The 15,149-nt window shown below is 41.2% G+C and overlaps 1 protein-coding gene across 1 annotated transcript in view; it reads right to left on the minus strand.

Moving 5' to 3' along the window:
- The window catches only part of LOC139749260 (uncharacterized), a 481,728-nt gene that overhangs the window by 359,576 nt on the left and 107,003 nt on the right, over positions 1–15,149 (minus strand). The window contains exons 13-14 of the mRNA XM_071662996.1: positions 10,693–10,783; positions 1,044–1,237 (exon numbers count right to left, since the gene is read on the minus strand). Of these exons, the coding sequence (XP_071519097.1) occupies positions 1,044–1,237; positions 10,693–10,783 (285 nt within the window). The remainder of the gene's footprint in view (positions 1–1,043; positions 1,238–10,692; positions 10,784–15,149) is intronic.

The raw sequence follows: 15,149 nt of genomic DNA on the forward strand, positions 1-15,149 counted from the left end.
CAGTTTAGAAAAGATTGTATTTTACAAGACTGGCCTATCTTAAAAAGGGCAGCACAGGTGTTTTGGAAGCAGAGCTGAGGACACAACAGGTGGTGGTGGGGACCACAGATGCCATGAGTCCCTAAAACAAGGACACTACTACCCACTATGGTCATTAACAGGTTACTGAGACCACCAAGCAGCTCCAGTGGCAAGTTTTCTTTGGGTTGCTATCTATGGCCAACCTACAGTGTCCAAAGAATTCAACATGTGGCACAACAGCAAATAAATCAAGAAAAACAGCACTCTACTGAACTTGCCATTATCAGTGACAATAGCACTGGAAGGATTAAATCCCAGTAAAGCTCTGAGGAAGGTACAGTTCTCACTTTCTATATGGTACATGGTCTATTCCCAATATCTTAAACTATCCTTCAACATATCTACATTCTAGTGCAAATTTTCCTTGCAAATCTCTATCTATTCACGGTTCTAAGTCATTTCTCTATGTGTAAGAAATACAAATTCTTTTTTTTTTTTTCATGCTATTCGCCATTTCCCGCGATAGCGAGGTAGCGTTAAGAACAGAGGACTGGGCCTTTGAGGGAATATCCTCACCTGGCCCTCTTCTCTGTTCCTTCTTTTGGAAAAAAAAAAAATACAAATAGTTAAAACTATTTTTGTACACTCAATGGCAGCGATAATATCAATAAACAATAAAATCTTTACATTTCATCAATGCCTGTGCCTGCCTGGAACTCTCTCAAGGGGTTGGCCATGGCAACAGTCTCCATAACTACTGCGTCACACTTAACAAGCCACTGGCAGAGGGCAACTTTAGCATAGCATTTACAGAGTCTCCTACCCAATGTTCCAGCTGATTATGTCTACTTAATGTTCCTGCCTAATTTTCCTACCTACTACTTCTACCATATGTTTCTACCTAATGCTCCTTACTAAATGTTCCTGCCTGCTGTTTGATAAATAAATAGATTCTATCAACTGCCCAAATTGAGAAGCTTCATATTCTTAGCATCAAAAATTAAAGCTCCAAAGTAACTTACAAATAGATTTCTTTAAAGCCAAGGCCAAGCCAAAAGTGTGCAGCTGGTTTGTTTGAAAACGTATCTTCATCAACAGACAAACTCTTCATGATCTTCATCCCATCTATAATATACCCTCGACCAGATAGAATTTTGCACATCCCTTCAAGAAACTGGATTACTGGCACCTCTACTGAGTCACTTTTTCCACCATTCTGAAACAATACGTACATATCATTTAATAAACTTCAGAGAAAAAATTACTGAGGATCTAGTGAAATAAGATCATTTTTAAACATGTTTATATGCCATTAAATCCTTAAAAACCTTCCCCATAGTTCTGGTTCAAAAATACGTTCTAAAATAACAAATCAATTTCCCCTTTGTGAGGCAGAATACAAATGACTGTGGAAAGCCTGCATTAATGAGTAACAGTGACTCAGAATAAGGCTAATGGCAATCAGCGTCATTGGAAAACTGACACAAAAGAGACTGAAGGGAGCCTCCATCACTGGATTACATGTAATGAATGAAGATGGTAAATAACATGGACTGAGTACAGACTGTCAAAAGGATAGGGTAATCAAAGCTAGAGGGGTGGAAGAGGAACAGGAGGTATTCAAAGAAGCAGTTCTAATACGTGTGAGAAAAATGTGTAGCATGCAGACGGTGGAAGGCAGGCAGGTGGAAAAGAATAACGAGAGGTGGGGTGACAAAGTAAAGATGTAGTGAAAGAGAAAAAAGTCATTATGAGGGGAGAACTTAAAGGGAACCAGAGCAAGTTATTGAGAAATGTACACACACAAAAAAAGCAGCAGGAGGTCAAGAAAAAGGTTCAGGGGTTAAAAAGAGTAGGTGAGAGCTGGAGTGAGCAAGTGTCATCAAACTTTTGGGAGAATAAGATGTTTTAGAAAGAGGATAATAGCATGAGAAAAACAAGAACAAATGGTGGAGTGACAAAGTAAAGTTGTAGTGAATGAGAAAAAAGACATGTATGGGCAAAACTTAAAGGGAAATACAGTGAGTAATTGGGAAATGTACCAAAAAAAGTAGCAGGAAGTCATGAAAAAAAATTCAGGGGTTAAAAAGAGCAAATGAGAGCTGGGGTGAGCAAGTGTCATCAAACTTCTAGGAAAATAAAATGCTTGGAAGGAGGATAAAAGCACGAGAAAAACAAGAACAATTGGTAACATTGGCAAAGAGGGGCAAATAGGGAGGTAATGAAGTAAAGAGATTGTTGAAAGTGTTTGATGACTGGGTGTTTGGGTGTTTGTGTTAGGGAGGTATGCAAAATGAGAGAGTCATGGCAAAAGGTTTGGTTAATTGAGAAGAGGCAGTAAAAGCCTTGCATAAAAAGAAATGTGGCAAAGCAGCTAGAATGGATGGTGCTGCAGTTGAATTTCTTAGGAAAGGGGGTGACTGTGTTGTTGACTGGTTACTTAGGATTTTCGCTGTATGTATGGATCCTGGTGAAGCACCTCAAGATTGGCAAAATGCAAATATAATGCCACTGTATAAAGGCAAGGGGGTCAAAGGTGAGTGCTTGAATTACTGAGTATAAATTTGCATATATTTGTATATATGTGTGTATATGAGTGGATGGGCCACTCTTCACTTGTTTCCTGGCACTACCTCGCTGACGTGGGAAACGGTGATTATGTATAATGAATACATAAATAAATTTGTTGAGTGTGTCTAGTAAGTTATATAGATTAGTGGTAGCTGAGAAATTAGTGGCATGCACACAGCAGCAGAATGGGGAGGAACAATGTTGGTTCAGGAGTGACAGGGGATGTGTGGATCAGGTGTTTGCTTTGAAGAATGTGGGCGACACATACTAAAAGAAACAGATGGGTTTGTAATCTAAAGAAAGCACATGAGAGGGTTGATAGATATGCTTTATGAAAGGTGCTATGAATATATGGAGTGGGAGGAAAGGTATTAGAAGCAGTGAGTTTTTATCAAGAAAGTAAGACACATGTGAAAGTGGGTAGAGAGGAAGGTGAGTGGTTCCAGATGAAAGTGGGTCTGTAGCGAAGGTGTGTGATGTCACTACGGCTGTGTAATATGCTTGTGGATGGAGTGGTAAGGAAGGTAAATGCAAGGGTCTTGGAGAAAGAGGCATGCATGAGTTTGTAGGGGTGAGGGGGGGCCCAGGAAGTGAGTCACTTGTATGCTGATAATATGGCACATTTGAGTGAGAAATGCAAAAGTAGGTGTTTGAGCATGGAAGTGTGTATGAGAGGAAAAAGTTGAGAGTAAATATGATTAAAAGAAAGGTCATCAGGGTTAGCAGAGCAGAAAGACAGGATACTTGGAGTGTGGTTCTGAATGGATAAAACTCAGAGGAAGAGAGGTGTTTTAGATTACCTGCGAGTGAACATAGCAGCAAATGGAACCAAAGATGCAAAGGCAAGTCACAGGGTGGGTGAGGGAGTAAAGGTGCTAGGAAGATTAAGGAATGTGTGAAAAGTGAGGTCACCATCTGGGAAGATGAAAATGAGTACATTTGAAGGTATACTAGTCTCAACAATGTTGTATGGATGCGAGGCATGGGCTATATATGAGCATGTACAGAGGAGGGTGGATATGTTGGAAAAGAAATTTTTGAGAATAATGTATATTGTGAAGAGGGTTGATTGAATAAGTGATAAAAGGATGAGAGAGGTGTGGTAATAAGGGTATGGTTGAGATAGCTGAAGAGGGAGTGCTAAAATGGTTCAGAGACATGGAGAAAATGAGTGGGACTAGGCTGAAAAAGTGATGGGGACAAGTAAAAGGGTGAGACCAAACTGGAAAAGGAAGGATGGATTGAAAACGATCTTGAGTGCTCACAGCCAGATCATTCAGGACAGTGAAAGGCATGCATTGGATAAAGTGAAGTAGTATACAAAGTGAATGTGGTATACAAGGGTTAACATACTGTCAACAGACAACCAGGGTATATGAAGCAGTCTTTTCTTTGTTCCTAGCACTATCTCACTAATCTGGGAAATGGCAAAGAAGAAGGAAAGAAAGAAAATGATCTATATAGGTCTCTACTTAGGATACATCTCATCAATCTGTAATTTCCCCAAAGCTGCACAGTGCATGGTCCTACTGTTAGGTGAATTAATTATGATCTTTCGGAGTATAAGGAAATGTTATGCAAAGCAATTACTCCAAACAGCAGAATTAAACCTGCATATTTACCTCAGGTGTTGTCAACAAACTTAAAGACACACTCAGATGCAATACAGAAGGTTCAAGAGGGCAAAAAAGATGTACTGAAAATAAAACAGCTACAATAAACAATGAGGTTACTAACTATGAAACTCCAATCACCAAGATCAACAAAGAAGAGGAAAGAGGCAAGACATGATTAGAACCTAGGGTCTCTGAATGAAACTGATGGCATCAAGTAAACAATTCCTTGATATCAGATAAGAAAGGACAGAATGTAGAGGTACAAAATACATTAGTAAAGATGTGAAGATGAACTTCTGTAGCAAAAGGGAGGTGGAAAAATGAAATAAGGAAATATTAGATATAATAAAAAAACTGAAAGATTAAATCTAAGAAATGGATCCCAAGAGAACATTGCTTCCTTCAAAATTAAGTATATATAGACAATTACCAGCAATGAATGGGTAAGACAGATGTGTGGAAATAAAAAGAGTGTGGTTGAGAAAGCAGAAGAGGGTGTGTTCAAATGGTTTAGACATATGGAGAGAATGAGTGAGGAAAGATTGACAAAGAGGATATAAATGTCACAGGAGGAGGGAACAAGGAAAAGCAAGAAACCAAACTGAAGCTGGCAGGATGGAGTGAAAAAGATTTTGAGTGAGCGGGGCCTGCACAGACACGAGGATGAGAGGCATACAAAGAATAGGGTGAAATGGAATGATGTGGTATACTGGGGTCGACATGCTGTCAATGGATTGAACCAGGGCATGTGAAGCGTCTGAGGTAAACCATGGAAAGTTTTGTGGGGCCTGGATGTGGAAAGGGAGCTGTGGTTTCAGTGCATTACACATGACAGCTAGAGACTGAGTATGAACAAATGTGGCCTTTGTTGTCGTTTCCTGGCGCTACCTTGCGTGCACACAGGGGAAGAGGGTTGTCATTTCATGCGTGGTGGGGTGGCGGAAGGAATGTATGAAGGCAGCATGCATGAATATGTACATGGGCATATATGTATAAGTCTGTTTATGTATATGAATGTATATGTTGAAATGTACAGGTATGTATATGTGCGTGAGTTGGCACTTATGTATATACACGTGTGTGTGGGGAGTTAAGCCATTCTTTTGTCTGTTTCCTTGCACCACCTCGCTAACGCGGGAGACAGCGTCAAATCAAGAGAAATAAATAAAAATATTATTCATATTCATTATACTTAGTCGCTGTCTACTGCATCAGCAACATAGTGCATAGAAACAAACGAAGGAATGGCCCAATCCTCCCACATACACATGTGTATACATAAACGCCCACACATGCAAATATACATACCTATACATTTCAACATATACATACATACACATACAGAGACATATATATATATATATATATATATATATATATATATATATATATATATATATGGTTTCAGAAGTGGTAGAGGATGTGTGGATCAGGTGTTTGCTTTGAAGAATGTATGTGAGAAATACTTAGAAAAGCAAATGGATTTGTATGTAGCATTTATGGATCTGGAGAAGGCATATGATAGAGTTGATAGAGATGCTCTGTGGAAGGTATTAAGAATATATGGTGTGGGAGGCAAGCTGTTAGAAGCAGTGAAAAGTTTTTATCGAGGATGTAAGGCATGTGTAGGTGTAGGAAGAGAGGAAAGTGATTGGTTCTCAGTGAATGTGGGTTTGCGGCAGGGGTGTGTGATGTCTCCATGGTTGTTTAATTTGTTTATGGATGGGGTTGTTAGGGAGGTGAATGCAAGAGTTTTGGAAAGAGGGGCAAGTATGAAGTCTGTTGGGGATGAGAGAGCTTGGGAAGTGAGTCAGTTGTTGTTCGCTGATGATACAGCGCTGGTGGCTGATTCATGTGAGAAACTACAGAAGCTGGTGACTGAGTTTGGTAAAGTGTGTGAAAGAAGAAAGTTAAGAGTAAATGTGAATAAGACCAAGGTTATTAGGTACAGTAGGGTTGAGGGTCAAGTCAACTGGGAGGTGAGTTTGAATGGAGAAAAACTGGAGGAAGTGAAGTGTTTTAGATATCTGGGAGTGGATCTGGCAGCGGATGGAACCATGGAAGCGGAAGTGGATCATAGGGTGGGGGAGGGGGCGAAAATTCTGGGAGCCTTGAAGAATGTGTGGAAGTCGAGAACATTATCTCGGAGAGCAAAAATGGGTATGTTTGAAGGAATAGTGGTTCTAACAATGTTGTATGGTTGCGAGGCGTGGACTATGGATAGAGTTGTACGCAGGAGGATGGATGTGCTGGAAATGAGATGTTTGAGGACAATGTGTGGTGTGAGGTGGTTTGATCGAGTAAGTAACGTAAGGGTAAGAGAGATGTGTGGAAATAAAAAGAGCGTGGTTGGGAGAGCAGAGGAGGGTGTTTTGAAATGGTTTGGTCACATGGAGAGAATGAGTGAGGAAAGATTGACCAAGAGGATATATGTGTCGCGGGTGGAGGGAACGAGGAGAAGAGGGAGACCAATTTGGAGGTGGAAAGATGGAGTGAAAAAGATTTTGTGTGATCGGGGCCTGAACATGCAGGAGGGTGAAAGGCGGGCAAGGAATAGAGTGAGTTGGAGCGATGTGGTATACCGGGGTTGACGTGCTGTCAGTGGATTGAATCAGGGCATGTGAAGAGTCTGGGGTAAACCATGGAAAGCTGTGTAGGTATGTATATTTGCGTGTGTGGACGTATGTATATACATGTGTATGGGGGTGGGTTGGGCCATTTCTTTCGTCTGTTTCCTTGCGCTACCTCGCAAACGCGGGAGACAGCGGCAAAAAAAAAAAAAAAAAAAAAAAAGTTCTGGAAGGAGGTAAAGTGCGTAAGACAAGGGAGCAAATGGGAACCTCAGTGAAGGGCGCTAATGGGGAGGTGATAACAAGTAGTGGTGATGTGAGAAGGAGATGGAGTGAGTATTTTGAAGGTTTGTTGAATGTGTTTGATGATAGAGTGGCAGATATAGGGTGTCTTGGTCGAGGTGGTGTGTAAAGTGAGAGGGTTAGGGAAAATGATTTGGTAAACAGAGAAGAGGTAGTGAAAGCTTTGCGGAAGATGAAAGCCGGCAAGGCAGCAGGTTTGGATGGTATTGTAGTGGAATTTATCAAAAAAGGGAGTGACTGTATTGCTGACTGGTTGGTAAGGTTATTTAATGTCTGTATGACTCATGGTGAGGTGCCTGAGGATTGGCGGAATGCGTGCATAGTGCCACTGTACAAAGGCAAAGGGGATAAGAGTGAGTGCTCAACTTACAGAGGTATGTTTGTTTAGTATTCTCGGTAAATTATATGGGAGGGTATTGATTGAGAGGGTGAAGGCATGTACAGAGCATCAGATTGGGGAAGAGCAGTGTGGTTTCAGAAGTGGTAGAGGATGTGTGGATCAGGTGTTTGCTTTGAAGAATGTATGTGAGAAATACTTAGAAAAGCAAATGGATTTGTATGTAGCATTTATGAATCTGGAAAAGGCATATGATAGAGTTGATAGAGATGCTCTGTGGAAGGTATTAAGAATATATGGTGTGGGAGGCAAGTTGTTAGAAGCAGTGAAAAGTTTTTATCGAGGATGTAAGGCATGTGTACGTGTAGGAAGAGAGGAAAGTGATTGGTTCTCAGTGAATGTAGGTTTGCGGCAGGGGTGTGTGATGTCTCCATGGTTGTTTAATTTGTTTATGGATGGGGTTGTTAGGGAGGTGAATGCAAGAGTTTTGGAAAGAGGGGCAAATATGAAGTCTGTTGTGGATGAGAGAGCTTGGGAAGTGAGTCAGTTGTTGTTCACTGATGATACAGCACTGGTGGCTGATTCATGTGAGAAACTGCAGAAGATGGTGACTGAGTTTGGTAAAGTGTGTGAAAGAAGAAAGTTAAGAGTAAATGTGAATAAGAGCAAGGTAATTAGGTACAGTAGGGTTGAGGGTCAAGTCAATTGGGAGGTAAGTTTGAATGGAGAAAAACTGAAGGAAGTAAAGTGTTTTAGATATCTGGGAGTGGATCTGGCAGCGGATGGAACCATGGAAGTGGAAGTGAATCATAGGGTGGGGGAGGGGGCGAAAATCCTGGGAGCATTGAAGAATGTTTGGAAGTCGAGAACATTATCTCGGAAAGCAAAAATGGGTATGTTTGAAGGAATAGTGGTTCCAACAATGTTGTATGGTTGCGAGGCGTGGGCTATGGATAGAGTTGTGCGCAGGAGGGGGGATGTGCTGGAAATGAGATGTTTGAGGACAATGTGTGGTGTGGGGTGGTTTGATCGAGTAAGTAATGTAAGGGTGAGAGATTTGTGGAAATAAAAAGAGCGTGGTTGAGAGAGCAGAAGAGGGTGTTTTGAAATGGTTTGGGCACATGGAGAGAATGAGTGAGGAAAGATTGACCAAGAGGATATATGTGTCGGAGGTGGAGGGAACGAGGAGAAGTGGGAGACCAAATTGGAGGTGGAAAGATGGAGTGAAAAAGATTTTGAGTGATCGGGGCCTGAACATGCAGGAGGGTGAAAGGTGGGCAAGGAATAGAGTGAATTGGATCGATGTGGTATACCGGGGTTGACGTGCTGTCAGTGGATTGAATCAGGGCATGTGAAGCGTCTGGGGTAAACCATGGAAAGTTGTGTGGGGCCTGGATGTGGAAAGGGAGCTGTGGTTTCGGGCATTATTGCATGACAGCTGGAGACTGAGTGTGAATGAATGGGGCCTTTGTTATCTTTTCCTAGTGCTACCTCGCACACATGAGGGGGGGAGGGGGATGGTATTCCATGTGTGGAGAGGTGGCGATGGGAATGAATAAAGGCAGGCAGTGTGAATTGTGTGCATGGGTATATATGTATGTGTCTTTGTATATATATGTGTACATTGAGATGTATGGGTGTGTATGTTTGCTTGTGTGGACGTGTGTGTATATACATGTGTATGGGGGTGGGTTGGGCCATTTCTTTCTTCTGTTTCCTTGCGCTACCTCGCAAATGCGGGAGACAGCAACAAAGCAAAATAAAATAAAATACATAATATATATACATATAGCGCAAGGAAATAGATGAAAGAATGGCCCAACCCATCCACATACACATGTATGTACATACACGTCCACACACGCAAATATACATACCTATACATCTCAACATATACATATATATACCCACACAGACATATACATATATACACATGTACATAATTCATAGTCTGCCTTTATTCATTCCCATCGTCACCCCACCAAACATGGAATAACAACACCCTCCCCCTTCATGTGTGCAGGGTAGCGCTAGGAAAAGACAACAAAAGCCACATTCGTTCACACTCAGTCTCTAGCTGTCATGTAATAATGCACTGAAACCACAGCTCCCTTTCCACATCCAGGCCCCACACAACTTTCCATGGTTTACCCCAGACACTTCACATGCCCTGGTTCAATCCACTGACAGCACGTTGACCCCAGTATACCACATCGTTCTAATTCACTCTATTCCTTGCACGCCTTTCACCCTCCTGCATGTTCAGGCCCCGATCACTCAAAATCTTTTTCACTTCATCTTTCCACCTCCAATTTGGTCTCCCACTTCTCCTCGTTCCCTCCACCTCTGACACATATATCCTCTTGGTCAATCTTTCCTCACTCGTTCTCTCCATGTGCCCAAACCATTTCAAAACACCCTCTTCTGCTCTCTCAACCGCGCTCTTTTTATTTCCACACATCTCTCTTACCATTGCATTACTTACTCGATCAAACCATCTCACACCACATATTGTCCTCAAACATCTCATTTCCAGCACATCCACCCTCCTGCGCACAACTCTATCCATAGCCCACGCCTCGCAACCATACAACATTGTTGGAACCACTATTCCTTCAAACATACCCATTTTTGCTTTCCGAGATAATGCTCTCGACTTCCACACATTCTTCAAGGCTCCCAGGATTTTCGCCCCTCCCCCACCCTATGATTCACTTCCGCTTCCATGGTTCCATTCGCTGCTAGATCCACTCCCAGATATCTAAAACACTTCACTTCCTCCAGTTTTTCTCCATTCAAACTTACCTCCCAATTGACTTGACCCTCAACCCTACTGTACCTAATAACCTTGGTCTTATTTACATTTACTCTTCACTTTCTTCTTTCACACACTTTACCAAACTCAGTCACCAGCTTCTGCAGTTTCTCACATGAATCAGCCACCAGCGCTGTATCATCAGCGAACAACAACTGACTCACATATACATATATATGTGTGTGTGTATATGAGTGGATGGGCCATTCTTCGTGTTTCCTGATGATACCTCGCAGATGAGGGAAACAGCAATGAATCATCTTTTCTCAATCTTATTTATGTTACTTTTAAAGTTAGTATCACCAGCCACTTCAATTTTAAGAGTTCTTTATCCCCTCGTTTTTCATCTCATTTTTGTACAATATATTCATGGTTCCTATTTTCAAATCTTGAAGTATATAGAGCACAAAACTAAACTTAAAATTAACAAAACAATCAAATAATCAATGCAATACTCACAGTTGCAGTACCATCGTCAACTGAGGAAAAGTATCCTAAACTCTGGGTAAACATTTCCAAAGCTTCACAAAACATACTCATTTCAAAAAATCTGTCAAAGAAAAATACATAAAAATTTCATGAATCCAAGATATTTAAGTGAATTCCCAATTATAAGACTGATTATGTGCTGGCATGCATAATTTCTAGAAATTCATTCTGCAAAACTGGGATCACAAGTCACATGGACCAACCAGAGGGGTTTGAGATTGGGAATCCTAATACTGCAAAACCAAATCCCACTAACAGAACAAGATTGAATTTCGGTTAACTCCAAGTAAATTATTCCTGAGGTAGGGGAGCAAGAATTCTACCTCCATATTACCTACGTGTTGTAGAGGGCAAATAAAGGAGGTAGGAGGGGGATGGAAACCCTTCCCTTCCTGAAAGAGACAATGAAGAAGGAGCCAGGCAGGGAGTGCTTACCCTCCTCGAATGTTCATACTGGGGTGTCTGAATGTATGTCATTTAATCAAGATGAAAAGAGACAAGAGATGGGTTGTATGTTTGAGGAAAGAAACCTGGATGCTCCTGCTCTGAGTGAAACTAAGCTCAAGGATAATGGAAAAGAATGGTTTGCAAATGTCTTAGGGGTAAAGTCAGAGGTTGGTAAGAGGGAAAGACTTCTGGAAAAGTAGCACTACTCCTGAAGCAGGAGTTAAGGGAGTGTGTGATGGATTGTAAGAAAGTAGTTTCTATAATGGTGTCAGTAAAACTGAAAGTGAATGGCGAGAGATGGATGATTATCACTGGTGTTTATGCAACTTGCTATGAGAAGAAAGATCATGAGAGGCAAGTGTTTTGAGAACAGCCGAATGTGTGCGTCAGCAGTTTTGGTGTACAAGACAGGGTGTTAGTGATGGGTGATTTAAATACAAAGGTAAGTAATAAGGCAGGAGAGGGTATAATTGGGGTGCATAGAGTATTCAGTGTTATTAATGGAAACAGAGAAGAGCTTGTGGAATTGTGTGCTGAAAAAAGACTGGGGACTGAGAATACCTGGTTTAAAAAGAGATATACAAAGTATACTTATGTGGGTTGGAGAGATGGTCAATGGATATTACTAGAATACATATCAATGGATAAGCATACAAAAGAAAGACTTCTGTATATAAATGTGCCGTAAGGAGCAGCTGGTGGGATGTCTGATCACTATCTTGTGAAGGCAAGGGTGAAGATATGTAGAGGTTTTCCAAAAAGAGGAATCAGTGTTTGGAAGAGAATAGTGAGAGTAAGTTTGCTTGGAAAGGACACTTATGTGAAGAAACAACATGAGAGACTGAGTGTACAATGGCATAAGGTAAATGAAGTGAGGGGAGTAGGTGGGAATGGGAGGTATTTGGGGAAGTAGTGATGGAATGCACAAGAGATGCATGAGGCATGTGAAAAGTGATGAGATGGGCAGATTAGAAAGGATTGTGAGTGGGGAGATGAAAAAGGAAAGTAGGTTGTGAAAGAGAAAACAGAAACATTTGGATATTACTTACTAGGAAGAAGTGCAAGTGATTGGGAGATATATTTGAGAAACCAGCAGGTCAAGTGGAAGGTGCAGATGGAAAAGAGGGCAAATGATAGTTGGGGTGAGAGAGTACCATTAAGCTTCAGGGAGACTAAAAGGATGTTTTGGAATGAGGTAAATAATGTGTGAAAGATAAGAGAACAAATAAGAACATCAGTGACGAGGATCAAAAGGGAAAAAGATAACAGCTAGTGATGAAATGAGAAAGGGATGGAGTGAGTATTTTGAAGGACTGTTAACTTTGTTTTATGAGAGTGGCAGATGTAGGTTGTTTTGGTCAGGGTGGTATGCAAAGTGAGAGATTCATGGAGAGTGATTTGGAGAAGAAGGAAAAGGTAGTGAAAGCATCATGTAAGATGAAATCTGGCAAGGCAGCGGGTTTAGATGGTACTGCAGCGGAATGTATTAAGAAAGGGGGTGAATGCATTGTTGATTGCTTGGTAAGGATATTCAATGTACGTACGAAACATTGTGAGGTGCCTGAGGATAGGCGGGATACACATAGAAAGCCAATGTATAAAGGAAAAGTGGATAAAAAATAGTGTTCAAACTACAGAAGTATAAGTTTGATGAGTATACCTGGTCAGTTGTATGGGAGGGTATTTAATGAGAGGGTAAAGGCATGTGCAGATCATCAGCTTTGGAAGAGCAGTGTGGTTTCAAAAGTGGTAGAGGATGTAAGGAACAGGTGTTTGCTTTAAAGAATACGAGAAATACTTAGAAAAACAGATGGATCTAAATGTGGCAATTACAGATATGGGAAAAGTATATTATATGGTTGATAGAGACACTTTGTGGAATGTCTTCAGAACATATGGTGTGGGAGGACAACTGCTACAAGCAGAGAGTTGTTATTGAGGGTGTAAGGCTGGTGTACAAGAAGAAAAAGAGGAGAGAAAATGGTTCCAAGTGGAGGTTGAGCTGCAGCAGGGTGCATGATGTCACGATGGTTGCTTAATATATTTATGAATAGGGTGATAAGAGAGGTAAATGCAAAGGTCCTTGAGAGAGGGGCAAGTATGCTGTCCATGGGAGACGACAGGACCTGCAGAGTGAATCATTTACTGTTTGCTGATTATACAGCAGTAGTGAAAGATATGATTAAAAAACAGAAGTTGGTGACTGAGTGTGGAAGAGTGTGTGAAAGGAGAAACTTTGAAAGGAATGTGAATAAAAGCAAGCTTATTAGGTCTAACAGGGTTGAGGGGCAAGTTAGCTGGGATGAAAGTCTGAATGGAGAAAAACTGGAGGAAGTGAAGACTGGAGGAAGTGAAGTGTTCTATATATTTGGGAGTAGACATGGCAGCGAACAGAACCATGAATGTGGAAGTGAGTCATAAGGTAAGGGAAGGGGCAAAGGTTCTGGGAGCACTGAAGAACATGTGGAAAGAGAGAACACTATCTGAGAGGACAAAAATGAGTAGGTCTGAAGGAATAGTTGTCCCAATATTGTATGGATACAAGGTATGGGTTATAGATATAGCTGTGTGTAGTAGGGGAGATGTGTTGAAAATGAAATGTTTGATGACAATTTGGGTATGAAGTGGTTTAATCGAGTAAGTAATGAAAGGGCAAGAGAGATGTGTGGTAATAAAAAGAGTGTGGCAGATATATAATAAGTAAGGAAAGGTTGACAAAGAGGATATATGTGTTAAAACCGGAGGGAACAAGGAGAACAGGGATTCAAAACTGGGGTCGGAAAGATGGAGAGAAAAGATTTTGAGTGATGTCCCAAAACATGCAAGGGGGTGAAAGGTATGCACAGGGTAGAGTAAATTGGAACAATGTGGTACACTGGGGTCGACATGCTGTCAGTAGACTAAGCCAGAGCATGTGAAGCATCTTGGGGAAAACCACAGAAAGTTCTGTGGGGCCTGGTTGTGGATAGGTAGCTGTGGTGTCAGTACATTACAAATAACAGCCAGTCCACCCCATGACTTTCCCTTGGTAATCACATTTGTATCAAACTGAAAGGAAATAGTTTTTTACACTCCTGGGACCATATTTCTTGAGGATTCTCTATCATAACACCTCTTAAATCTATGTATGCAACATGCATCCACCATATACCTCAGTCATTCTGTTCCATGCTTCCACCATTTATACCATTTTTAATGATATCTTCCTTACCTTCATGTTATGTCCTCTGGTTACTTATTCCTACATCTCTTAAAGACCTGTTTGCTGTCCACATCAATAAATTGTTTTAAAAACTTAAAGGATGTAATCAGGTAAAGCCTCATTCTTCTCTCTTCCAAAGTGGGCATATTCAAAGTCTCTATCTAGCCTTTCCCTGTAACTCAGTTCTCTAAAGTCTGGTATGATCTTTCATGCCCTCCTCTGGACTTTATCATCTCTCTGTACTTCTTTAGGTGCAGTGACCAAACTTGACAAGAATTTCCTTCTCCATATACTTGAAAGCTACTCGCACATTTGCCAGCACATAGTCTGTCTCCTTCTCAACTTTTAAGTCCCTCTCTCAAAAAAATTCTTGAAGTTTTTCCCCTGCTTGATAATAAGCATAATGAGGCCTTTTTCACTGTCTTTTCATTATGTTAGCCATCTTATTAATGCATAAAACCAAGGCATGTGAAGCGTCTGGGATAAACCATGGAAAGTTTTGTGGGGTCTGGATGTGGAAAGGGAGCTGTGGTTTAGGTACATTACACATGACAGCTAGAGACTGAGTGTGAACGATTGTGGCCTTCGTTATCTTATCCTAGCACTACCTCATGTGCGAGCGGGGACAGGAGAGTGCTGTTTCAAGTGTGGCAGGGTGGTGACGGGAATGGAGGAAGGCAGCAAATGTGAATATGTACATGTGTAAATATGTATATGTATGTATGTATGTATCCTTGGGGATAGGGGAGAAAGAATACTTCCCACGCATTCCCCGAGT

The sequence above is a fragment of the Panulirus ornatus genome, chromosome 6, assembly GCF_036320965.1.
Source record: "Panulirus ornatus isolate Po-2019 chromosome 6, ASM3632096v1, whole genome shotgun sequence".
NCBI lineage: Eukaryota > Metazoa > Arthropoda > Malacostraca > Decapoda > Palinuridae > Panulirus > Panulirus ornatus.